This window comes from Candida jiufengensis, assembly GCF_024610255.1.
Source record: "Candida jiufengensis strain CBS 10846 chromosome Unknown scaffold10, whole genome shotgun sequence".
NCBI classification, from domain to species: Eukaryota; Fungi; Ascomycota; class Pichiomycetes; order Serinales; family Debaryomycetaceae; genus Lodderomyces; species Lodderomyces jiufengensis.
The window spans coordinates 116,939-143,572 of NW_026261570.1; the positions used below are offsets into that span (position 1 = coordinate 116,939).

Consider the following 26,634-nt stretch of genomic DNA (forward strand, 5'->3'; position numbering starts at 1 on the left):
CCATTTAATTCAGTCATTTTTAACTACTAACCTTATCAATCTTGAAATATATGAGCACGAGTGTTATTTTACCCCTTAACATGTGTAGCTTTAAAGGGTTTTGAAATGAATAAAATTGTAATTTTTCTTAACTTATTAAGTTTTGATCTCGGAATAGATAAATAAATTTTATAAGCGAAAAACTCACAGTATTTAATTGATTGATAAACTTCAACTAAAAATCAATTATGAGAGGCTGAAGCTTTGGTAACAAAGAAGTGAGCACATGTTTTAATTGATCTATTCTATCAATAAAAAAATAAGATTATAATTAAATAAAGTAAGGTATGGAATTCAAAAAATGAAAAAAAAAAAAAAAATGCCGAATGGACTATTTTTAGAATTATATACCAAATATAAAATAATAATAATAATAATAAATTATACATATACTAAAAATTACATTTTATTATCTAACCACTCTACATAATTGTAATAATGTAGATGTGTAACTATCTATCTTTCTACTTTAATACAATAATTAATAATATAAGTTAACCTACTTTTTGAATTTACTCCTATACTTCAAATATTAAGATTATTACGTCAATCAAAAAGTGTGTGTTATAATTGAGGTTTATTTCATAAATCTTTAAAACCTTGGTAATTAAAATCTATAAATTTAAAAATATCTCTATTGTTTTATTATTAGATATTTTAATATTAACATTGGTCATTAATTTTTTCAAGATTCCGCTATTAATAAACTTAAAAGATTTAATTGATCTTCTGAGTTTATTGATCTCGATTTTTCAACATTCATTCTTCATGGGGAAATAAAACCGAGTATATTAACCACGTAAATGACTACTTACTACTTATAATAATTAAATTAAAGTTTTTACCACTGATCATAAACTGAAACAATTAAAAAAAACGGCATTTTTTAAATATTATAATTGCAAATTCTTAATAATAAGTGAAAACTTCAAAAAATAAAGTTCGTAATTAATAACATTTTTAGATCTTGTGAAAATATTCAAAGATCTTATAGATCACTCAATTGAGGAGTAGGAAAAATGAATTTGTTTACTCAATCGAATTAACAATTCAATCTTCTTGATTAAAAATCTACTTGATTGATTGGTTTTTTTCTTTGTAAATTAAATAACAATTAAATCATATAGACTAGTATTCTCTGTATATTCTTAATATATAATAGAATAAAATACTTAGCCGTATATAAAATATTATTATTATTAATGTATTACATAATAAATTATATAAGCGTAAATATAAATGATTACGTAATAATAATAGTATAAAGAATAAAAATAAATAAATTAAAACAAAGAAATAGAATTAAAAAACTTAATAGTAATAAAATTAATTCTCTAAATTAAAAGAATATAAATATGAATCAATTTGCCATTCAATTTTATATTTAATATATACTTATAGGTTTAACTTCAATTGATATATATATCCATTAATTAATATTCATTTATTAACTTCACTTATTCCCACAAGTTAAATTTCCAAAGACACGAGGGAATTTATATTATTAATTTCTAAATCGCTAAATTTTATATTTATTAATTACTAATTACAAATTTAATCATTATTTATTTATTTAAAGTTTGAAACATAAAACTTTAATATTAAAATATTTTAGATAAAAGGAATTGAAGAAAGGTCAATTGAAGTATTATTGAAGAGATTGGGGTGTCATTGATGTGAATTGATTAAAAAAATTATTAGAAATTTAAATTTTTCAATTAAATTATATAAAATTATTACCAATTACTTTTATGGGTAAAATTAGAGCTAGATCTACTAAAGTTTGTACGTTTTGCAAGAAGAGGAAAGTCAAATGTGATTTAGCTAAACCATTTTGCCTGAATTGTGTAAAGTATAAACAAACTCAATGTGTTTATTCAGATATAGAACCAACTACAACTTCAACTTCGTCAGACAACCAATCTTTAACAAATTCATTAAGTAATGGTCCTGAATATTTACATAGAAATTCAAGTAACTCTACAATGAGTACTATAAATAGTAAAAATGGAAGTATTGGATCAGTTTTTTCATCATTATCAAGAACAACTACAAATTCAAATGAAAATGGGAATTTATTTACAAATCAACAATATACAATAGAAGAACAACCTCACCCAACAATACCACCACCATCACAAGTTCATGATGAATTATCATTTTTAAAACAAAAATTACAAGATTTAGAAAATAAATTTCATAATCAACAACAAATAACTACAACTTCACCACATTTATTAGGTAATTCAATATCAAATCAAAGTAGTCCCAATATTAGTTATTCACCAAGAAGTACTTTATTAACCCTTGTTGATACAGATTCATTATTAGGCTACAATCCATACGAATCAGAAAATGATTTATTTAGTTTTTTTGATGGGTATAATCCAACTCATGAAAAAGAACCTTTTCGAAAGAAAAATTATGGTCCATTATCTTGGGTAACTATGTTAAAAATTGATGCTGCTATAAGTTCAGTTTGGGTTGAAATGGGTAATCTTAAAAAGCAAATGAAAGAAAGAGGATTTGTTCATGGGTTTCAAATTACTGATCAATCTGCTCAAGTTGATAAAGATTTTTCTGAAAAGGCATATGACGATGAAGGGAATAATGATTTAAAACCATTTAAAGATTTTAAACCTGTTACAAAATCAAAATTTGTGTTAAGTCAAGAGAAAATTAATGAAAAAGCTTTATCTCTCGGTTTATCTTTTTATAAAGGTGGATTAGATACTGAAGTTGAATTAGTTGAGAAAATTAGGTTGGTATTACCAAAACAAAAAGTTATATGGATGTTATTCAAGAGGTTTTTTAGTCATTTATACGTTGCTATGCCAATTATTGATGAAATGGTATTAAAAGAAGACTTGCAACATTTAATTGGATTGGAAGATTATCAAGATATTGATGTGGTTGTAAAGATTGAAAAAAAATTAGATTTTGCAACATTGGGAGTGCTTCTTATCATTCTTAGGTTTAGTTATATATCATTATTTTCACAAGATTCAACCATCAATGAAATAAATTTTCAAACAAATGATCCAACAAAGCAACAAATTAAATTTTTATTAAACAATCCAATAAATCTTGATGTCATTGATGTTGCAAAATTATGTTTAGATCAATTTAATATTTATCGAGGTTGTAATTTAACTTTATTACAATTAGCTTTATTAACAAGATTATATAATTATTATGCACCTGAAGCTGGTGATGGAATTGATGGAGGTGATGCTCAAGTATTTAATGCAACATTAGTTCAAATGGCTATGTCAATTGGTTTACATAGAGAACCAAATAAATTTAAAGATGCACATAATGATGATAAATTAAATAATTTAGGTAGGAAAATTTGGTATTATTTATTAATTCAAGATATGAATAATGCAATGGCTGATGGTACTCCATGTGCAGTAAGATTTACTTCATTTGATACAAAACCACCATATTATAGACCAGGTAATGAAAATGTATTAGATGTTGAAGTTGAAAAAGTTGCTTGTGGTTGTTTCCCAAAATTTGATAATGTTTATGAACCAATGTCTGAAACTTTTGATTTATTTTTTGCTGTTAAAAATTCAATAAATATGGGTGAATTATCAAATAGATTAAATTATTTGGAAAATCATTTTAAAGAAAAATATCAAAATATTGCTACTAATTATAATGATCCAGACCAAGTTTCAACTAAAGATTTAATGCCATCCACTATTAAATTAAAGATTTATTTTACCAGTAATTTTTTTTTGGTTACAATTTATTTATTTTTATACAATTTTTATGAAAAAAGAAACAATTTACAACTTCAATATTTTTACTTGAAGAAGATGGTAGTCATTATAGTATACGAGATTATGCCATTTTTCGTTGAATGTATCACTCACAAGAAGAATATGTTTAAAAGTGCAGTTGATTTAGTTGCCACACCAAGTTTTTTAACAGCTGCTCATAAATCAGTCATTGTATTAACTGCAATATATTTAAGATTAAAATTTTGGGTTAGAAATTGTGAAAAGACATATAATCATATAACAAAATTAAGATCACAAGATGGTAATGATAATAATTATAAATTACATTTTCAAAAATTATTAAATTTAGTAGATATGACTTCAAAAAGTCTTGATATTTTTAGAGATGGAATTGGTAGATTATCACATAGATATTATTATGCATGGAGAGTTACAAAAGCTCAAAATTTCCTTAGGTCTTCTTTCAATGATGAATTTTTTGCAAATTATTCACCAATTTTCCATTCTCAAGTATTAGATATAGATATGTTGGGACAATTAGAACATATTTTTGAAACTTCTATAAAAAAAGTTCATAAATTGAAAAAACAACATAAACAACAACAACAAGAACCAAATAATAATTTATTTGAACAACCACCACCATTAAAGAAAAATTCAATAAGTTCATCAACTTCATCAGATAATGAATATCAAAAACCAAATGATCAAGTAGATAGTATATGGTTACAAATGATGAACCTCAAAAATGATAATAATTTTAATTTAAAATTTCAAGATCCAATAGGTAATACAATGAATTCAATAATAAACCCAAGTACTCCAACTTATATGAATAATTTATCATTTAGTCCTCCCAATTTTAATTTCCCCCAACAACAACAACAACAACAGGCTGGTCCTTTTGCTAATCAACAACAACAACAATTTCAAGTTGATTTTAATAATTATTTTAATGATAAAGATATGTTTGAAAATTTCCCACTTGATGAATTATTAAAAGATTTTTAAATATAACTTTTTTACAAGAGTTGAACGCGTGTATATAGGAAATGTGATATTTATATTTTAATCTGTATATATATAATATATATTATAAATTTTTTTTTTTCACTACTTCGTGATTTTTAAAATATAATATCTTTCATCATGTACTATGTAAAGTACATGAATATCTGATCTTTGGAAACTTATAACTTCCCAATCCGTGAAATTTAGACTCCAAAATTTCGAATATACATTTTCCAAAGTGTATCGTGTAATTGACTTTGGTAGATTTAAGTCTCCATTAATAGCTAATGTTAATTCTTCATACATATCCAATATCTCCTCTGGTTCACCACGAAACATTAAATTTTCCAAATTATCCAAATCAGGTAAATTAGCCAAATTTTTCGTAGGTGAACATTCTACATCATTGTAGTGATAATCTTTAATAAATGCAACGTGGGGAAATACAACTTTCAAGATATACTCTGTTTCTGGAGATTCAAAATCTATTGTTATCTTATATTGATACAGTATATGATTATTTGATCCATGACCAATTGAATTATGTTTAAATTTTTGTACTTTTATTCCATTACTTTTCAAACTTGGTAAATTTTGGAAAGTACTTTGATTTAAATGAAACACTAGCCTATTTGAAAATGATGTATATAGAGTTAATTTATTTTGTAAAATCGGCAATAAATTAACTTCTTCTAGTGGTATTATTTCTAAAAATGAATCTTTTTTGTTAAATCTTGAATTTATATAATTATATACATTTGTTGAAGTAGTTGTTGAATAACTTGATTTGGGGAATTTTAAATTGTTGGTTGTGGTGTTTGATAGTACGATTATTTTATCAAAATATGGTTTTTGTTGTAGTATTTCCTCAATTATATCTTTTATATCTAATGAATCATCATTTATGGCTGAAGATTTTATTTCGATTGTCATTTGATAATTTGAGTTTAATGGTGTATCTGTAATTTTGTTTCAGGTCTGGAAATAATTTAAGTCGAAGATAGGATTTTGTGTAATATTTATTCGTTCTTATATAAATTTAAATTAATTTAATTTTTAATTTTAATTCAATATATTTAAAATATTTTACTATAGATTTTGTTTGTGATATAACTAATAAGTTACTGGTTTATAAAAGTGCAACTATTTGATTAATTAGTTGGTATAAAGTAAAGTTATGTTATTTATTAATATGTATTAATTTGTTGTTAGTTATGTTACTAGATGCGATTATATTTGGTTGAATTCATTATAATTGAATATGATATCAAATTTATCATAAATTAACTTAAATTATGTTTCAGAATGTCAAGCTTCTTTATCAATTTTATGTTTTCATGATGGGCCCAATTATAGATTTTAACGATCAAAAGATTAGGCTTTCCCTGTTTTTTAAAACTTTGGTTGTAAAAATTGCAGATTTAAATGTTAAGATTTTACAATTTGCAAATTCATAAAAACAACTAGAGATCAATCATTCTACTAGAAGGACAACGAAGTCAGGCACACTCATGGTATATGGTCTCACTTACCTGAAATGTATATATCGAGTTGTAGAAGATGGGGTTTTTAAATGTCACGAGTTTGAATTCTTTCGATGTGAAAAATATGTTGTTTTCAAAAGCTATTAGAGCATAGCTAAAGCGAGATTATATTTCAAGTTTGTTGTTACAGTATTTACTAGAAAAGGGCTAGATTTTGGCTCCAAAATTGGTTTTTTACTGTTTATGAGGAAAGGATTAAAATCCTGGTTTAGCAAATTTGAAAACAATTTGGAAAGTCTTCTACAACCAAGGTAACATAGCATCAGGTTCAGCAAAGGTAATAGTTATGAGAAGTTTATTGCAATCATAGCGAAAGGTTCAATTTCAAATAAAACAAAAGGTATTAATATTGAATTAGTTGTCACAGTGTTGAAAATATTAATATGTACAATTATGTCAGGTTTGGGCAATATATAATCCAGTTTGACTTCATCAAACGTTTACTTTTTACATACAAAAATTCTAAACTAGGGTTGTTTTGAAAGTGACAGCTCCTGAGCAACAAGATTTGGTGGTTTAAATTCATCATTTTCAACAGCATTAACACGAATGACAAGTGATTTATGTTCGACTTTAACTACAATCACGAATGACTGAAATAAATCTACTTTACTTTTAAACCGTCTTACTTTACTGAAGTTTTTCACATGTAAAACACAATCTTCAAACTCTCATTGGTATATTAGCATTAATTGGTCAAGAAGTCTTAATGTATGAATTTTCTCAAATACACATTCCTCGATAACTCATCTTGAATTAAATCTGATGAATCACTCTAGTAAGTTACGTCACGCAATCATGAAATGCTTGCAACAGTAGTAGAGTTCCATAATTTCTGTTCGCAGATTGTATCAAGCTCATTATTAGAGAATAGAGATAGAGATAAACACTACAGTATAAGGTTTAAAGGAATTGAAAGTATATTTTACTTTAATATAAAATAGCAATATTTGGTTATAAATCAATTATTTTTTTGTGCATTATTGAATTAAACAAATAATTTTTGGTGATTTGAAAGGGTGATTTTTGTGAATACATTAAAATTGTACTAATTGAGGGGCCAGTCCAATTGGAATTGTTGAATTTAATATATTTATGATTTGTTGTGGTAGATTGGGAAAATTGATTTGTTGATATTAATTTTTAATTTCGTAATTTGAATTGCAATAATGATGAATTAATTTTGAAAGCAATAAAAGAAGTCAATTGAAATTTTTAGTCGATTTGAATATTTTTGTGATAATGTAGAATCAACTGATTAGTATTAATGATATTTTTTTGAATTGAATATTTTTATGATAATGTAGAATCAACTGATTAGTATTAATGATTTATTTTTGAATTGAATTTTTATGATAATGTAGAATCAACTGACTAGTGTTTATGATTCTTTTTTAGATTGAATATTATTGTGGTAATGTAGAATCATCTGATTAGTATTAATGATTATTTTATTGAATTGAATATTTATGATAATGTAGAATCAACTGATTAGTATTAATGATTTTTAGTTGATTTTGAATATTTTTGTGATAATGTAGAATCAACTGATTAGTATTAATGATACTTTTAAGTTTTAATTTTTGTGGTGAGTAAATAAGAATATTCAACATCAAAACACATTAATATTTAAATTCACCATTAGAATTTTTATAATTTTGTAAAATTTTGGTGTTTTAGTAAATAAAAATATTAGGTACAACAACAAAGACCATATTATTTAAATTTTATCAAACACTTTAATACAGATTTTTCTGCATCAAATGAATTATATATTGAATCAACTGATTAATATTAATGATTTTCAGATTGAATATTATTATGATAATGTAGAATCATCTGATTAGTATTAATGATTTATTTTTTGAATTGAATTTTTATGATAATGTAGAATCAACTGATTAGTATTATTGATATTTTTAAGATATGATTTTTGTGGTGAAGTAAATAAAGAATGTTCAACAACAAAACACATTAATATTTAAATTCACCATTAGAATTTTTATAATTTTGTAAAATTTTGGTGTTTTAGTAAATAAAAATATTAGGTACAACAACAAAGACCATATTATTTAAATTTTATCAAACACTTTAATACAGATTTTTCTGCATCAAATGAATTATATATTGAATCAACTGATTAATATTAATGATTTTCAGATTGAATATTATTATGATAATGTAGAATCATCTGATTAGTATTAATGATTTATTTTTTGAATTGAATTTTTATGATAATGTAGAATCAACTGATTAGTATTAATGATTTTTTTTTATTTTGAATATTATTGTGATAATGTAGAATCAACTGATTAGTATTAATGATTTATTTTTGAATTGAATTTTTATGATAATGTAGAATCAACTGACTAGTGTTTATGATTCTTTTTTAGATTGAATATTATTGTGGTAATGTAGAATCATCTGATTAGTATTAATGATTATTTTATTGAATTGAATATTTATGATAATGTAGAATCAACTGATTAGTATTAATGATTTTTAGTTGATTTTGAATATTTTTGTGATAATGTAGAATCAACTGATTAGTAGTATTAATGATATTTTCAAGATATGATTTTTGTGGTGAAGTAAATAAGAATGTTCAACAACAAAACACATAAATATTTAAATTCACCTTTAGATTTTTTATAATTTTGTAAAATTTTGGTGTTTAAGTAAACAAAAATATTAGGTACAACAACTAAAACCATAAAATTTAAATTTTATTAAACACCTTAGTATCAGTGCATCTGCATCAATACTTTGATTCTTTTTTTGACATACATTTTTAATTTTGAGAAGACTTTTTTAAACCTTGAGAAAGTATTAATTATTTCTATTTCTTCAGCTTCTTGATATTCATCAATATAATGGAAATGGTTATGTTGATCAAATGATTCACCTTCAACACTTGCATATGATACATCTGCATAGAAAAACCTGTTGTTCTGTCCATTGAAGACAAATGGTACTGAGCTTTCGATTGATAATTCTCTTCTTACATATGTTAAATTTTCTTCATCAAACGTATATGTGTAATCAAATTCATTAATATTGGGATTGATCTCAATTATAATCCCTTGTTCATCAAAGATCAAATTTGGATGAATAATATCAACTTCATCTAAAGATTCATCCTCATGTACCTCCATAACTTCAATGCTAAAATTATGAGTCGTTTGTGGTTGAATTTGGTGGAACAATACTAATTGTTGATGTTGATGTTGATGTTGTTGTTGTTGTGGTGGTGGTGGTCTAAATAATATTAATGCTCTACTTGATGGTAATTCTGAAGCTGAATCAATTAATTGTTGTTGTTGTTGTTGTTGTTGTTGTTGTTGTTGTGGTGGTGGTGGTGGTGGTTGTTGTTCTTGTGCAGTTGTTTGAACTAAATTATGTTGTTGTTGTGGTGGCGTAGCTGTTTTCTTTGATTTTTTATTTGATTTGAATATTTTTCTAAAAAAAGTATGGTGTTTTTTATCAGTTGATGATGATCTTGATGATGATTCTGTAACTGATGATGATTCTGGTGATGATGGTTTAGTTGATTTTTTTGAATGGTGGAATAATGAAATTTTTTTGAAAATTGACATAATTAATAAGTAATTGGAAAAAAGTTTGAATTTAATAATAATAAAGTGGATTGAATTTATAAACTCTCACAGTCAGAAGAAGTATGCTGTGAAGTTGTGGAAAAGGTGAAATTTATTATTAGTGAGAAAGAAAAAAAAGTGACATAAATTTTGAAATCGATTTGAGAAAATCTTGTGAATTTATACTTGGTGATTTTTGTTATTTTGTAATGCTATCTTCAACTTTAAGTATGTGGATCGTTAGTATGTATCTCAATTGATGCAAATTCGGACCCTAAATTGTAGTAGTTGGTAGCGGTCCCGCATCAGGATTTGCAACTTAAATGTATCGACTAAAATCAAAATATAATCAATTCCCCATATGTTGCAACAACTTTTGAATCATATATTTGTGAGATCCATAAGTTTCTAAATCTCCCAGGTATGTACCAACTTCTTCTTCTAATTTACGACTAAGACTTCAACAATTGCATTCTGACTTGTAATCAAAATTTTTTATCAACTGTACCTTCATAAAATATTCTCATTCAAAATTTGAGAATTGTATGTTAAACCCACTAACAAAGAACTCAAAATTTAACAATCTAATAATTTGAAGGTTCATCATTCCAATTATTTTCTGCACATTCATCAATGTAACGATCACTTGAAATAAAATCCCATATTAGCAACACCTCAACCACATTTTTTCACCCATTTATGTAAATGATTAACATCTTCTGAATCACCTCCATGATGACCAAATACATTTTCTAACTTTGTGGGAGCATCTAAAAATAAGTAAAGTTCATCTCTTACAAAATAATAATTCCCTTGGTACTTTATGGAGTCAATTAATGGGTTGAAATCTTCTGGATTGCTAAATTGTCCTTCATTTAGAACTGAAAACAATTTGTTAATGTTTTTGGGATTGTAACTCCATCTACGAATTGTCTATGTCTTATTTATTCAACTAATTCTGCTAAGTTTTTAAAAAGATAAAATACTTTCTGTACCTAAATCTCAAGCAAATTCAACATCTGCTCCAAAAACCATTTCAGCAATTATTCTGCCATTTAATTGCAAATTTCATATTTGAAGTACTTGAACCTGCTGTTAAAAAGACGAGATATGATTTTGAAAAAATTGATCCAAGACATATACTCTTCTGCTTTTGATACGTTATTATAATCTGTTATAAATAAAACTTTAATTAATATCTGTATCATTGCCTTACAATAACTTTACAAATGTCTTTATGTCTTTGCCATGTCATAACCTAATCGCGGATTTAACTTCGAATAATTGAATAGTTTGAAATACCTATTGGATAGTTTTTTCTTCATTCTATTACTTTATTGACTTATCCATTTGTCAGAAACTTATGCAATTTGTATTAAAAACAAGTAGCGCCACTTTAAAGTTTTGAATAATGAGTTGTAAAATGGCAAATATAACAGTTCAGATCTTATTAAAAATTCTTAAATTTTAAGATAGGGAGATCCAATTTAGGAGTTAGACCACATCAACTAAAACCAGGAAAGGGTACCCTTAAATTTAATAACCATGTTTGACGTGAATTAATTGAAAGCGAGCTGTCCATCAATACGTCTATTATTAAATGAACTAAATCTGTTGGATCTATGTTTATTAGTTGATTGACCCCTAGGTCTGCATTTTTCTTATGTCATTATCCGGTGATGTTTAATTTATTGAAAAAGAAATGATCTTAAATGACTATTAGTAAAACAATTGACTTGACTTGACTCAAAATTACTTTCGTTAATGATTTAATGTGGAAGAGGCCTTATCTAAGACGTTCAAAAAATCTTAATACGTAAACATAATTTCATTAGTCCTCAAATTTAGCGCGTTAAACCATTCATTAGACTATTATAACTTTTATATTCAACCATCAAAGAATCATTGTGTTCTACAAGACTTACTCGACATCTGTTATCATATGTTGGTCTTCCAAAATCTCTTCCTCCATATCCTCCACTATTTCGCTATAACCACCGTCATCATTAGTTCTACTGCTAACTCGTGATCTATCCCATACAAGCAGTTACATAAAAATCTAAGCCAAAGCAGCAAAAGTTTTTGACAGAACATTTACAAATTTGACACTCAGATCAAATTTACGACAATCAATCTATCTACCTTTTTTGCATCCTTACTGCAGTACTGATTAATTTTGACCTTAAAAGTTGAGAGAATATAGACTTTGTTCTTTCATATTTTAAAAGTCAATTGGATCATATATGTCTTTTGAGTAATGAATCAAGTCAAGATCAAGGATTATGTGGTCAGCTGAAACAAATTTTGTAATTATTAGGTTTCAAAAGATGAATGAAATTTAGATAAAAATATGCAAATTAACTTTTCCCTCTCGTCACTACTTAGGCTTAGAAATGAAACTATGTTTTCCTACATTCATGGAAAAACGACATACAGAGACAAACTTTCCGTGATTCAATAATAGCAGTTAAAAAACGCTTCAAAAATCCAATACTTATGTATATAAATTTATTTAATTACATAATGACATCAACTTTAGGTTCTACATCTTCTTTTTTTTCTTCTGATGGAATATCTTCAAGCACAGGTTTTTCAATATGTTGTTTTTGTTGTTCTTCAACTTTTGGAGTTTCAACTTTAACTTCAGGAGGTGCCAATTGTTCAACAACTTGTACAGGAGCTTCTTCTTGATCAACTGGTGGACTTTCAATATGTTTTTCTTCTTTTGCTAATTTTGGTTCAGCTTTTGGAGTTTGTTTAGCTTCTTCCAATTGTGGTTCTTCAGCAGCTGAAGCTTTTGGAATTTCATCACTAACGTTTGAATATTCACCAATGTTTCTTAAAAAGTTATTACAATCATAATCCCAAGACTTGAATGGTTTTGATAATTCACATGTTGATTTTACCCATGGTGTTCCATAAATTAATGGTGAATAATTGACATAAAATAATGTACTAATTGCTAAAAATATAACAACTATACTCATTGAAATTTGTCTTAAAAATCTTGAACCTCCAGCTAAATAATTTGTGAAAACTTGGAATAAATGACCCAATGCTAATATTCCAAAATATAATGCTGGTAAATAATGATGAAGAAACAATTGTCTACTCATGATGTAAAATGGGAAATAATGTAAAAACCAACCCAAAATATATGAAAAAGTTTGTTGATTAAAATTAAAAACTTCTTTATTGGTTGATAAAGGTTGACCTAAATGCCATTTTAATACTGTGAAAACTCCATATATCACAAATGTTGCAATTGTTAAAGAAGTAGCCCACCAAGTAACAGCATTACCTAATAAATAAATTTGTCTATGATCTTTACTCCAATAATTTATACCTCTCAACAACAATGGCCATTCAGTTGGATTACTTTGCCAATGATGATGATCAGTTAAACCAGAATTAATTTTCCACATTTTTTGATGAGATTCAATAAATTTTGACCAAAATGATAATTTTGGATAATTGACTATAGTCTTTTGTTCAATTGGTAAATATTCATTTTCATTTGTTTCAATATACCAATGAGTTAAAAGTCTTTTACCTTGAGAAGCAGCAGTAACTTCTTGTTGACCAAATCCCCATTCTGGTAATTTAACTTCACTTGAAAATAAATAATTTCCAGTCATTGCATGTCTTAATCTAAAAATTGTATCAATTGCTTTTACAAATACTTTTGCATTTGATTTTTTAGTTCTATAAGGTACAATTTCAACAATCCAATCATCATTTGCATCACCTGCAAAACCTTCATATCCATAACATGAACATTCTTTTTGCCAATCACGTTCACTAACTGGTGGTTTTTCATCATGAGAATGTAATCTTCTACCTGAATTAATATGTTTTAATCTAATCTTCATACCATTAATTAAAGGAACAAAAGTATCATTGTATATAGTTCCATTATAAGGTTCAATTAACCATTTATTATTTGAATCTAAATGTGGATATAAAGTAATTTGTTGTTGTTTTGAACCAGTTGGATAAAAATGATCATGGGAATGTAAATAACCTCCTTGAGTATCAATATGACGTAATGTAATAACTGAACCTAAACCAACTTCAGATGTAATATCAGTTGGGATTTTATTTCCTTCTAAACCAGCTCTAAAAGCAGAACTCATAAATGCTCCTCCATCACCTTCTTTACTTAAAATATTAAAATGAATAGCAAATGAAATTAAATAAATTATCAATGGTATACCTAATAATATAGTACCTCTTGCAAAGAAATGAGCCCAAATTTTTTTACCATTGACTGATAAATCTCCAATTAAAAACCATAATTGATAAATACAAAGTACACCAACCCAAGCAATTGTGAATAAACCAACCCATTTGGAACTAAATGCTAAACCTAATGCGATACCAGTAGTTACCAAAGATTTATACCATCCAAAACTGAAAGGTACTTGATTTTCAAATTTTTTCCATCCATAGATTGATGCAGCTATGAAAAACATTAATGGAGAATCTAACAAGATATATCTTGAAATTGTAACATTTGCATTTTCAATTATTAATAAAAGTGATGTAATAAATGATATTATTGGATTAACTCCACTTTGTCTTAAAGTTAAATAACATAAAATGACAGTTCCACAACCAAGTAAAGCAGGAAATTGTCTCATAAATATATAAGGTACTCCTTCAACAAAACTATCACCAATTGATTTAAATTCAAATCCTCCATTAAATCCACCAATTTTACCAATTAATGCATATAGCATTTTAGCTAATGGAGGATGAACATCCATAAAAAAACTTTGTAAAATATATTTTCTTGCAAATCCTCCAAAATGAACTTCATCAAATACAACTGAATCTGGATTTGATAATTTTGATAATCTTATAAAAAATGAAATAATTACTAATGCTATAACTAAAAATAATTCATTTTTAACAAATGATCTCTTTTTTAATATAATTTCTGAAGGATTTGTTATAAGATATTCTCTAATTTCTCCCTTTTTAAAAACAGGATTAATTAATGGATCAACATTGAAAATATCATCCTGTTGTTTCAGCTTTAACGCTGCTGCTTTGAGCTTCGTTGGAGCCATAATTGAGGTTGATATAAATTTAAATTGAATTTCAAAGAAATGAAGATTCAACTCTAATTAAACTTAAATCAGACAACTTAACAATTGAAAAATTTAACAACGCACTTTTTAAAAATCGATCGAAGAAAAAATAAAATCAGATTCTTTTTTTTTTCATTTTAGAACGCGACTTTAAGAGTTTTTAATTCTTGATACAGAGAAGGTCAAATAGATCTCGTAAATTAAACTGTAGATCTAAGGAGCTCTTACTAATATGAAACAGACCATGAGGTCATATAAAACCTTCTTTAGACGAAATGACTTCTCATTAGCCTGACTATTACTGAGCTTACAGCTTCCTTATTCGTGATTTATTATTGACGAGTGACACAAAAATTTAAAACATCATTTGGTAGAGTTAGTTTGTACTGCGAAGTTCGAATTAGACCATTTTCGTAACACAAAATTCAGTTAATATTGTAATAATCTGAAACAACTATATCAGCAAGAACTTATATTATAAAAATAACTGAAAAACTACTGATTGGGAAAGCAAACTCTTTGAGCCAAACTAATCTTAGACTTGATATATGGGGTTGATTGAGTCTCTTCAACGCGTCTCGAGAAAATCACATAAATATTGAATTCAGATTTTCAAAATACAGTCAACTTTTATGAATTGACCTTTCGATAAATTTTGATAACACAACCAGAAACTTATAAGTTAATTTTGATCTAATCGTGAATTGAAATTAAGCTATCGAAAAGATTGTTCAAGCTGATACTCATTGCAAGAGTTAATATTTGGTCCTTTTCTCAAAATTTGGTAAAATGATTAACATCCTGATCAACTTTAGGTAATTAAAATAGTGAAAATAATTATAACTTTATTGTGAGTAACATGGCAATACAAAATGTCAAAATTTCTTGTTCACTAATCGGTGAGTTTGACGCTTTTAGTACTGAAACTTGCGAATATTTTTGTGCAAATGATTGTTATCCTTACGAAACTTTTTAAGAATTTCCCATAATAAGTCTTTGAACTAAATCTAAAGCTACTCCATTGATAATTGAAGATTGTTCAAATCTCAATTTATTCTCTACTAGGTGATCTTATTGTTAGTCATTACTGGAATTTACCTAATCAATATTTTTACTCTAATTGCACTACCATCGTTATTCTCAATTTAGTAATTTTTTAATGAAAATTTCTTTAACCGCCCATTGAAAAATAATATATTGACTCAAATATCGAATCATGTCTACAAGTGAAACTGATAAACCAGCTAGATTATGGGGTGGTAGATTTACTGGTAAATCAGACCCATTGATGGATTTATACAATGCCAGTTTATCATATGACAAAATTATGTATTCACCAGATTTAACAGGTACTAAAATTTACACAGCTGGATTAAATAAACTTGGATTAATTACAGATGATGAACTTTCAAAAATTCATGAAGGATTAGAAGTTATACGTAAAGAATGGGAAAATGGTACATTTAAAGAAGTTGAAGGTGATGAAGATATTCATACAGCAAATGAAAGAAGATTAGGAGAAATTATTGGTAAAAACATTGCAGGAAAAGTTCACACTGGTAGATCAAGAAATGATCAAGTTGCTACCGATATGAGAATTTTTGTACGTGATTCATTAAAGGATTTAAGTTTGAAATTGAAAACATTTATAGAAACTATTTTAAAAAGAGCTGAAAATGAAATTAATGTATTAATGCCTGGTTATACTCATTTACAAAGAGCTCAACCAATTAGATGGTCACATTGGTTAAGTTCATATGCTACCTATTTTACAGAAGATTATAAAAGATTACAACAAATTATAGAAAGAGTAAATCAATCACCTTTAGGAGCTGGTGCATTAGCAGGACATCCATATGGAATTGATCGTGAATTTTTAGCCCAAGGTTTAGGTTTCCAAGGTGTTATTGGTAATTCATTAACTGCAGTAAGTGATAGAGATTTTGTTGTTGAAACATTATTTTGGAGTACTTTATTTATGAATCATATATCTAGATTTGCTGAAGATTTAATTATTTATTCAACTGCTGAATTTGGTTTCATTAAATTAGCTGATGCTTATTCAACTGGATCATCATTAATGCCTCAAAAGAAAAACCCAGACTCTTTGGAACTTTTACGAGGTAAAAGTGGTAGAGTATTTGGTGGATTATCTGGATTTTTAATGTCTCTTAAATCAATTCCATCAACTTATAATAAAGATATGCAAGAAGATAAAGAACCTTTGTTTGATGCTTTGACGACCGTTGAACATTCAATATTAATAGCTACCGGTGTTATAAGTACTTTATCAATTAATGAAACTAAAATGAAAGATGCTTTAACAATGGATATGTTAGCGACTGATTTAGCTGATTATTTAGTTAGAAAAGGAGTTCCGTTTAGAGAAACTCATCATATTTCTGGAGAATGTGTTAGAAAAGCAGAGGAGTTAAATTTATCTGGTATTGATAAATTATCATTTGAACAATACCAAAAAATTGACAATAGATTTGAAAAAGATGTTATGGATTCATTTGATTTTGAAACTAGTGTTGAAAGAAGAGACGCAATTGGAGGTACCGCTAAAAGTGCAGTATTAAAACAATTAAAAAATTTACAATCACAATTAGTCTAGATTGAAATCTCGAAATTTTATATTTACGGTTTCAGGTGAATTTTTCTAGAAAACTACTTCAGCCGAACTATCCTAATGCATAAGGTGTTTATTTAATTATACATATACATATAAATACAAAGGTGACTCTTTTAATCTTTTATTCTAAACTTACTAAGCGCTTTTCTAATAGCTTTTTCTTTTTTCAATTGTGGGTCTTCAATATTATAATTTGAATTAAATTTTTCTAATAGCGTTTCTGAAGTTTTTGGTAATTTGACTGAATTATGAGGTTTTGAAATTGGATCAATGGGTACTTCTTTTAAAAAATTACACCAATGTACTTCCTTTTGTGATAATATTCTTTGATTTTTTTTAAATTCTTCTGTGATTTTATCTAAGTCTATAACTGGTAATTCAGGTACCAACCCCAATTCTGTGGCGTCTCTTTTTGGCTTGGGTTTGTATTGATTTTGAGGTGAAGTTGGTGGTGTTGTATTTGCACTTTGTGGTTGTTGAAATGAATATATTGAACCAACACTTCCTTTTCTACCTAAATCTATAGAATCTGATCTCTTATGGTGATGACCATAATGATAATTAACACTTTTTTCTGTGCTTGGTGTTTCCATTGGTTTTGATGAATTCTTACAAAAAAATTATTTTTCAAAACTGTCTGATCTATACATTTATATATTTATATATGGTTGCAAAACGTATGTTAATGCTTCATTTTGGAAAAATTTCTTTTAGTAGATCCAGATGAATCCAAAAAGTAATTAATGCTCGAGAATACATTGATATATATTTAAGATAAATTAGGTCGGTTATTTTCATTAACGGTTCTGGAAGGTCGAATTTTAAACATCTCTAATTTTTTTCTTAGTTTTACTTTAACTTGCATTATAGCAAGTTTATCCGATTTGTATTGGAATCTGATCTAGATCAAATGCATAAATTGCAATCTTTATAAGAATACGCTTATCTTTCAGCCTAATCTTTATACAACTAATTTGGGTGCAAAATATTGACTTCGCGACACAAATTTGAAATTCACGTCTTTTAAATTATGGTGTTGCAAAAATTTAAAACTTGACACTTTTTCATTTTAATTATAGATAATTATTATTCAACTGTTATACGTATAAACCACTAAATATAATGAATAGATAGTTAATATTAAGAAATTATGAGTGATCAACCAACAACATTAGACGATAGTCTTAAATTTATTTTGGAAACACTAGATCATGGGAAAATTATATATAATTTAAAAACAATCGATCAACTACATATATGTATAAAAACAATCAAAACTTCAACAATATCAGATATCTACTCTCGGTATAATAAATTAAAATCAAATATTTCAATAATGACAATGTTTTCATATTTAAATTTTTTAATAAGTGATAATATAATGACATATTTTATGGATTCTTTACCATCATCAATAAATAAAAAATTTGATTCATTTAAGTTACCTCCGTTATCCAATCCAGAAGATACTATAGAGGTGAATGGAAATCAAAAACATGAACAATTATTTCAACTACAATTAGATATTTTATCATTAATTAATGAGTACCTACCATTGGAATCAAATTCATATAACTCTGGAAGTTCAACAATATCAGACAAGTTAATAATTATATTTCATGAGCAAATACTAATGAGTATACTCTCAAGTTTATTATGTGCTCAAATATACCTCGAAAGTCAGAAAAACGACGTATATATTGTCATACATACACTTCTTAACTCAAAATATAATCAAATTCCTCAATCAAGACTTTGGATAAGTTTAATAAATACAGCTAATGACATTTGTTTTGATGATTTAAGACACATTAAACTATTCATTGATTTATTTCAAGATCAAATTAATCGGGACCCCAATGTATTAAATGATGATTTAATAAAAGGAGGATTACAATATTTTATTGAGACTTTTCAACCACATCATAAATGGTTTGAAGATTATAAACAAGATGATACGTTTCAAGAATTAGATGCTGGTAATTTTAAGTTCTTGTATAGTAGTTAGTATTTAGTAAATAAATACTAACCTCAATAGATTTTTCATTCCTTTCTTTAACATCATATGATGGTCTATTTAACATAACTTTCTAAAGCCTCTTAGTAAGGTCCCATTGTATTATCTGGCTTACGACGGTTATAAAACTCTACAATAATTGAAGGAACTCGTTATTTAGAATTGAGATAGTTTACAAATTTCAGTATTCAATAAAATACAATTTATACAATTATACATTAACATAAGTCTTATATAAAAACAACTCCATACGTGTTTCTGAGTCTACTTCAACAAAAAGTTTTAACTTCAACTTGAAGTTCAAATATAACCAAATACAGATTCAATGGTTATAATTAAAAATGTGAATAATTACAAATTTAGAAAAACTCTTGAAGTCCTAAATTTAAAAAGTTATACATTGAACTTTCATTCGAGACGAAACAAGCCAATTTGAAAATTATTCACTAGTGTTAATAAATTCATAGAATCATCAGTTGAAGAATAACAAATTCACAATTAAAATTATCAAACTTGGCCAAGTTTTTTAGTTTCAAAATACCAACAAATTTTAAGAAGTCATTTAGTTCGAATGTAATGCTAGTACATTTTTTCATATTTTTATATTACAAATATTAATACATACTTTTTACTGTTTACTTCTTACTATTTCTATTTTATTAATTTGTGAAGAAAGAAAGATAGAGAGAAAGTGCACTGTATATAAGTGACACAAAATCAATGTTTTATTTAACATTTTTTTGTCTCTTCTTAAGCTTCGTAGTTAAAGTCATCTCAACAATCACGACCAACAATATGGTACTTAAATCAACATCTGCTGGAAATGTATCAATATATCAAGTATCAGGATCAAATGTGTCACGATCTTTGCCCGATTGGATAGCTAAAAAACGTAAAAAAGCATTGAAACAAGATTTAGATTATTCTAATCGTATTGAATTAATACAAGATTTTGAATTTAGTGAAGCATCAAATAAAATAAAAGTTTCACCAGATGGTCAATATTGTATGGCTACTGGAACTTACAAACCTCAAATACATGTTTATGACTTTGCCAATTTATCATTAAAATTTGAACGTCATACCGATTGTGAAAATGCTGATTTTATAATATTAAGTCAAGATTGGACAAAATCAGTACATTTACAAGTTGATAGAAGTATAGAATTTCAAACAAAAGGTGGAATATATTACAAAACCAGAATACCCAAGTTTGGAAGAAGTCTTTGTTATAACGAAGTAAATTGTGATTTATTAGTTGGAGCTTCTGGGAATGAAATTTATAGATTAAATCTTGAACAAGGTAGATTTTTAAATCCTTTACAACTAGATACTGATATGGGAGTCAACTCAGTTACAATAAATAAAGTACATGGATTAATATCAGCAGGACTAGAAGATGGAACAGTTGAATTTTGGGATCCAAGATCAAAATCAAGAGCTGGGAAATTATTTGTGGATGAACAAATTAATGAATCAAATATACAAGTATCTTCAGTAAGTTTCCGTCAAGATGGATTAAATTTTGCATGTGGTACTTCAAATGGTAAAACCCTTTTGTACGATTTACGAACAAATCAACCATCACTAGTAAAAGATCAAGGTTATGGTTTTGAAATTAAAGATATTGTATGGTTAGAAAATACATTAAAACCAGATACTATACTAACAAGTGATAAACGTATATCCAAGATTTGGGATAGAAATACAGGTAAACCTTTTGCATCAATGGAACCAACAGTTGATATTAATGATGTATGTCATGTACAAAATTCGGGAATGTTCTTCATGGCAAATGAAGGTATGCCAATGCATACTTATTATATACCGAATTTGGGTCCCGCACCAAGTTGGTGTTCATTCTTGGATAATGTTACAGAAGAATTAGAAGAAAAACCGTCAGATACAATATATTCAAATTATAGATTTATTACAAAAGAAGATGTTAAAAAATTAAATTTGGGTCATTTAATTGGTTCAAAAGTTTTACGTTCATACATGCATGGTTTTTTCATAGATACTGAATTATATGAAAAAGTTAATTTAATAGCTAATCCAAATTCATTACGTGATCAAAGAGAAAGAGATATCAAAAAGAGGATTGAAAAAGAAAGAGAATCAAGAATTAGAAGTACTGGAGCTATTTCCAATACCAAAATTAAAGTCAATAAAGATTTGGCTTCAAGATTACAAGATAAAGTTGGTGGTGATGTTGCAGAAAGTGTGATTAATGACGATAGGTTTAAGGAAATTTTTGAGAACCCAGATTTTGAAGTAAATGAAGAATCCTTTGAATTCAAACAACTAAACCCTGTCAAATCTGCTGCTAAGGATATAACAAGATCCTTGACAGCAGTTGAAGAATCAGAAGAAGAAAGAGCCAACGGCGTAGAAGATTCAGAGGAAGAAAGTGAAGAAAGTGAATCAGAAGATGAAGAACTAGCCAAAGCAAATAAAGCCAAAATTGATAAAGAATTAGCAAAATTACGTCAAAAGAAAGAAGATGAAAAAAGATTTAAAAATCAAATGAAAGTATTAGCAAAAGAAACACCAAAACAAACAACAGCAAAAGAAAGTTTTGGTTCACAAGTTAAAAATTTAAGTAGTAAAGTAACAAAACCAAGAGATGATTCAAGATTACAAAGACATGCAAGAGGAGAAGCTGAATTGACTTTTGTTCCTAAAAAGAAAGATAAAAAATATAATAAACCAAGAAATGAAGATGATAGTGGAGTTGATAAAGGTAGAACAAAACAAAGATTTGATGGTCGTAGAATTGCATCAAAGAATCAATTTAGAGGTATGTAGCATCACCAAAATAAATAATTTTTTAATTTTGTGTAAATATCGGTATAACATCTTTTTTTACCACTAGTTTTATCAATTTACAATCAAGTTCAATACAGTAACTCATATTGTATAAACTATAGTTCAGGTCGATAATCAATTCATGAAGATATAGAATCTACTCGAGAAAGGGAAGCTTTATTACTTTTGTCATCATTTTATACTTCCAATCACAATTCTTAATAGATTATGTCAATTAATCAATTCAATCAATACAAAAATAAAGAAGCAGGCATATTAGAGACAAATCCTCAACTACGACCTAAAAACGTTCAGAAAGTTTCATCAGTACCACAAGCTGAAAAATGGAGGAGTATAATATTAGGAGAAGTGTCATCCAAACTAACACAAATAAATGATCCAACTACAAATGATTTAAGATTAAGAGAATTAAATGATGAATTGAATAAATTATTCAAAGAGAAACGAGCTTGGGAATATAGAATTAAAGAACTTGGTGGTACTGATTACATTATACAAAAAAATGATATGATTCATACAGGGTTTAATATAGCAGGTTGGAGATATTTTGGAAGAGCTAAAGAATTACCAGATGTTAAAAAAATGATTGAAGATAAGAAGAAACCTGCTACTAAAAAGGCACCTAAAAGAAAATTAGATGATTTTTATTATGGTAAAATTGAAGATGATAAAGAACTACAAGATTATGAATCTGAAAGATTAAAAGAGCTATTAGAACATTATAATGGTGAAATTAAATTATCAGAACTACCTACAAATGATCAACTTAACAAGTGGTTAGTTGATAAGAAAAGACAACAATTAATGCAAAAGTTAGGCTTATAATATTCTCAGTATATCATTAACTAATACCACATTATTCTCTTTATAAATCTTATTAGTCTCACTATCAGCTTTGGGGTTCACACTTTTTGATAAATTCTTAACCACGTAAGTCTTATAAAGTTTTGAACAATCAATAGCTGAATTTAATACACAATAATCATAAGCCAATCCAACTATAACAACTTCATCAATTTCATTTTCTTTTAATAAATTTTCCAATTCTGTATGATGCAAACCCCAAGAATCTTGAAAACATGAATAATATTCTCGATCTTGTAAATATCCTTTCTTGACTATAGCTTTAGGTATACTTAATTTTTCAAACTCCGTCAAGAATGTTTTTTCAATTGTGGAACCAAAAGTATCTTGTACACAATGATCGGGCCATACTGTTTGTTTTTTAGTTTGATTACTTTCAGGATGTTTGAATTCTAGTTCTGTAAATGGCTCAACATTATGTTGTGATGCAAATGAGGTATGGTTCGAAGGATGCCAATCTTGAGTTGCAACTACTAATGACCAATTTTGGGGTTGTTTGATCAAATTTGTGATTGGTTCAACAATGGATCTCCCTTCTGCTATAGCTAATGATCCATTTGGTGGTAGAAAATCTTCTTGTAAGTCAATTACTAATAATGCTCTTTTCACCATTTAATGTTTTTTGAGTAAATTAGTGATAAAATTGATAAAGCCGCTCAATTGATCAAGCATTTTTTATCAAGCATTTTTTTGACATTTTGAAGTTAAAGATGCAAATTGATGCAATTGTATAATTTAAGGTTCCATTGAATCTGAAAGTTTGGTAAAGCTGTTTGCCTTGTTAAGCTTTGATATTCTTACTTGTAAAAGCATACCCCTATTCTCATTTTTTGCATCCCCTTATCAAATTTCATTTATTATGGCTTCCTTTAGAAATAATAATGTGGAGTGATCTAAAAAATCTTATTTCATTGTTTCAATTGATTACCATCTTTTAGTCTAGAATTTCAATTGATGAGGAAAAGGCTTATTTAGTAGTTCGTTACACATTTTGAGGTAATTAATTTGAAACCGAGGTAAGTAGTACAATACTTTTGTTTAATTATTTGATTCTTACCAATTTCATCAACTCCTTAAATTTAAGATTTTACCAATTAAATTAATTATACCAGTAATTAAAAAACTTTATTGTTCTTGGCAACAATCAATTTGAGGATTAATGGCTTTAAACTTTCTATAAAGATAAGATTTGTAATGAACCTATGCGCTTAAATGGTTTTACAATAGTTAATCTGAATAATATATAAAGACCTCTAAATTTCCATTCAAATTCACAATTTACTCTAAAATTACACAACGAATTTTATATTCAAATCCAACAAATAAACAAATAAAAGCTATTAAAAAAATGATCGGTCAAGAATCACAACAAGTTACTCCAGTTCAAACTGTTGATGCTGCTGAAAGACAAAAACAAAGACAACAAGCTGCTAGAAAATATTAAATTTTTTGACGGTTATATTGATGCTTCATTTTACATTACTTTAAGGAGCTTTGATTTTTTAGCTAGTGGCTATATATTTTTTATATTGAATTAAATATTATTATTTTTATTAGAAAGATTTTAATTCGTAGATCCATTCTAATCCGTAAAAACGTTGTATCCTTTTGTTATTTCTAGTTCTAGATTTTTTATTTTTTGCAACCAAATTTAACTTCAAAACTGCTTATTTAAACCAGGGATAAAAACATATGTTTCATCGACATAAAGTTAATTGAATAGATGCATAAAACAACCTTAACTCCTTTCAACAAGTGCTTATAAATAATGCATCAATGTTAGTCCAAATTTACAGTTAAATTTTTTGGAAACTATAACTCCAACAAAACAATAAAGTACAAATTATATTAACAAAGATGCCAAGACATTCACAAGATTCTGCTGAAGGTAAAGCTAGACAATCATCAATGGATAAACAAGCTTATGTTGCTGGTCAAAGAGCAATGGCTGAGGAAAGAATTGAACAAAGTGCTAGAGATAAAGCTAATTATGAATCTTCAAAATCAAGTAGTGATTCTAAAGACACCTGATTAATTTAGTGAAAAAAACCGGTTCAAGAGTATATAGGATATTTAAGTGATTTATTAAAATCATATATGAATTATATTTATTATTTATCTCTATAGATCTTCTATTATTACATTATTATTACAGATTTCTAGCAATTTATTTGAACAATTTCTTCAACCAACTTTATATCTCCATTTTTTTTCTTTGTTGATGTTATAATTAAAGCACTTAATTTCCCACCTTTATCACAACCAGAATCTAATCCCTTTGTATATTTTTTCAAATTCAAACCTCTTCCTGCATCATGACCATAATAAACAACATAATTAGCAGGTGGTTTACCTTTTTTAGAATTATATACTTTTGACCAACTTATAGCATTTGGTACATCACGTTCTGCTGAAGTTTCATTATAATAAGGACCAATTAATGATCTCATTTCCATATTATCTATTGGATTTTGTTGTACTAATGTTAAATCTGGTCTTACTCCTGCGTGAACTGCAATACCTGGAGTTAAAGTTGTACCAATTAATGATACATCACCTAATTCTTTTATAATTGAACAATTATTTATGTATTCAACATGTTTTGGTTGTAATTTTTTAGCTAATATGAATTCTGGATCATTGTTAAAAGAATCTTTGATTTTAAATTCTGGTGGTGGATCATTGTTTAAAAAACTTGGTTGATCTAACATATGAAAAGTTGCATAATTTTGTAATAAATAAAATTCATGATTTCCCATTATACAACTAATATTATTATTAATTAAATAATCTAACATTTTAAAATTATCTGGTCCTTTTGTTATAAAATCTCCTAATACAATTAATTCATCTTTTTTATTATTATAATTAGCTTTCTTTAACAACTTCTGGAACTCTTTGTAATGACCATGAATATCTCCAATCATTATTAACCTATTAACTTGTGATTTATGATGATGTGGTAATATTGAAACATTTACATCTGATATATGAACAATAGGTTGTAATGGAATAGCTTTGGGTATATAATAATTTGGTAAAATAATGGTGAAAAACCAAAGTAAAACCAACGTTATTGCTCCAATACTTGTATATATTATAGCTTTTGTTTTAGAACTCCATGGTTTTTGATAATCATCATATTCTTCTAAGTTTTGCTCTTCATCATTATATTTGGGTATAACTCCATTTAATGGAGTACTTTCACTCATTTTTGAAAACGTGCTACTAATAAACACTAATTTATTAAT

The 26,634-nt window shown here is 26.9% G+C and overlaps 11 protein-coding genes across 11 annotated transcripts; 5 read left to right on the top strand and 6 right to left on the bottom strand. All coding sequences in view use genetic code 12, as the record gives it.

The window, feature by feature from the left end:
- Window positions 1-1,790: 1,790 nt before the first annotated feature.
- ZCF29 (Zcf29p) lies at window positions 1,791-4,802 on the top strand (the record flags this gene model as incomplete). The annotated part of the gene is made up of 1 exon (XM_051766361.1): window positions 1,791-4,802. One exon carries the CDS (start codon window positions 1,791-1,793, stop codon window positions 4,800-4,802), a length of 3,012 nt encoding a protein of 1,003 aa, XP_051617325.1.
- Window positions 4,803-4,904: 102 nt separating this feature from the next.
- Window positions 4,905-5,735, bottom strand: KGF54_005553 (uncharacterized protein; the record flags this gene model as incomplete). The annotated part of the gene is made up of 1 exon (XM_051766362.1): window positions 4,905-5,735. The coding sequence occupies one exon, from the start codon at window positions 5,733-5,735 to the stop codon at window positions 4,905-4,907; it is 831 nt and encodes a 276-aa protein (XP_051617326.1).
- Window positions 5,736-9,090: 3,355 nt separating this feature from the next.
- KGF54_005554 (uncharacterized protein) lies at window positions 9,091-9,942 on the bottom strand (the record flags this gene model as incomplete). Its single annotated transcript, XM_051766363.1, has 1 exon — window positions 9,091-9,942. The coding sequence occupies one exon, from the start codon at window positions 9,940-9,942 to the stop codon at window positions 9,091-9,093; it is 852 nt and encodes a 283-aa protein (XP_051617327.1).
- A 2,516-nt stretch (window positions 9,943-12,458) lies between these two features.
- Window positions 12,459-15,017, bottom strand: PMT1 (dolichyl-phosphate-mannose-protein mannosyltransferase; the record flags this gene model as incomplete). Its single annotated transcript, XM_051766364.1, has 1 exon — window positions 12,459-15,017. The coding sequence occupies one exon, from the start codon at window positions 15,015-15,017 to the stop codon at window positions 12,459-12,461; it is 2,559 nt and encodes an 852-aa protein (XP_051617328.1).
- Window positions 15,018-16,254: 1,237 nt separating this feature from the next.
- ARG4 (argininosuccinate lyase) lies at window positions 16,255-17,655 on the top strand (the record flags this gene model as incomplete). Its single annotated transcript, XM_051766365.1, has 1 exon — window positions 16,255-17,655. One exon carries the CDS (start codon window positions 16,255-16,257, stop codon window positions 17,653-17,655), a length of 1,401 nt encoding a protein of 466 aa, XP_051617329.1.
- A 131-nt stretch (window positions 17,656-17,786) lies between these two features.
- KGF54_005557 (uncharacterized protein) lies at window positions 17,787-18,266 on the bottom strand (the record flags this gene model as incomplete). The annotated part of the gene is made up of 1 exon (XM_051766366.1): window positions 17,787-18,266. The coding sequence occupies one exon, from the start codon at window positions 18,264-18,266 to the stop codon at window positions 17,787-17,789; it is 480 nt and encodes a 159-aa protein (XP_051617330.1).
- A 749-nt stretch (window positions 18,267-19,015) lies between these two features.
- Window positions 19,016-19,681, top strand: KGF54_005558 (uncharacterized protein; the record flags this gene model as incomplete). Its single annotated transcript, XM_051766368.1, has 1 exon — window positions 19,016-19,681. The coding sequence occupies one exon, from the start codon at window positions 19,016-19,018 to the stop codon at window positions 19,679-19,681; it is 666 nt and encodes a 221-aa protein (XP_051617331.1).
- Window positions 19,682-20,485: 804 nt separating this feature from the next.
- On the top strand, window positions 20,486-22,498 carry ENP2 (ribosome biosynthesis protein; the record flags this gene model as incomplete). Its single annotated transcript, XM_051766369.1, has 1 exon — window positions 20,486-22,498. One exon carries the CDS (start codon window positions 20,486-20,488, stop codon window positions 22,496-22,498), a length of 2,013 nt encoding a protein of 670 aa, XP_051617332.1.
- A 228-nt stretch (window positions 22,499-22,726) lies between these two features.
- ISY1 (Isy1p) lies at window positions 22,727-23,344 on the top strand (the record flags this gene model as incomplete). Its single annotated transcript, XM_051766370.1, has 1 exon — window positions 22,727-23,344. The coding sequence occupies one exon, from the start codon at window positions 22,727-22,729 to the stop codon at window positions 23,342-23,344; it is 618 nt and encodes a 205-aa protein (XP_051617333.1).
- A 77-nt stretch (window positions 23,345-23,421) lies between these two features.
- PNC1 (nicotinamidase) lies at window positions 23,422-23,995 on the bottom strand (the record flags this gene model as incomplete). Its single annotated transcript, XM_051766371.1, has 2 exons — window positions 23,422-23,426; window positions 23,473-23,995. 2 exons carry the CDS (start codon window positions 23,993-23,995, stop codon window positions 23,422-23,424), a joined length of 528 nt encoding a protein of 175 aa, XP_051617334.1.
- Window positions 23,996-25,542: 1,547 nt separating this feature from the next.
- Window positions 25,543-26,595, bottom strand: KGF54_005562 (putative serine/threonine-protein phosphatase; the record flags this gene model as incomplete). Its single annotated transcript, XM_051766372.1, has 1 exon — window positions 25,543-26,595. One exon carries the CDS (start codon window positions 26,593-26,595, stop codon window positions 25,543-25,545), a length of 1,053 nt encoding a protein of 350 aa, XP_051617335.1.
- Window positions 26,596-26,634: the final 39 nt, after the last annotated feature.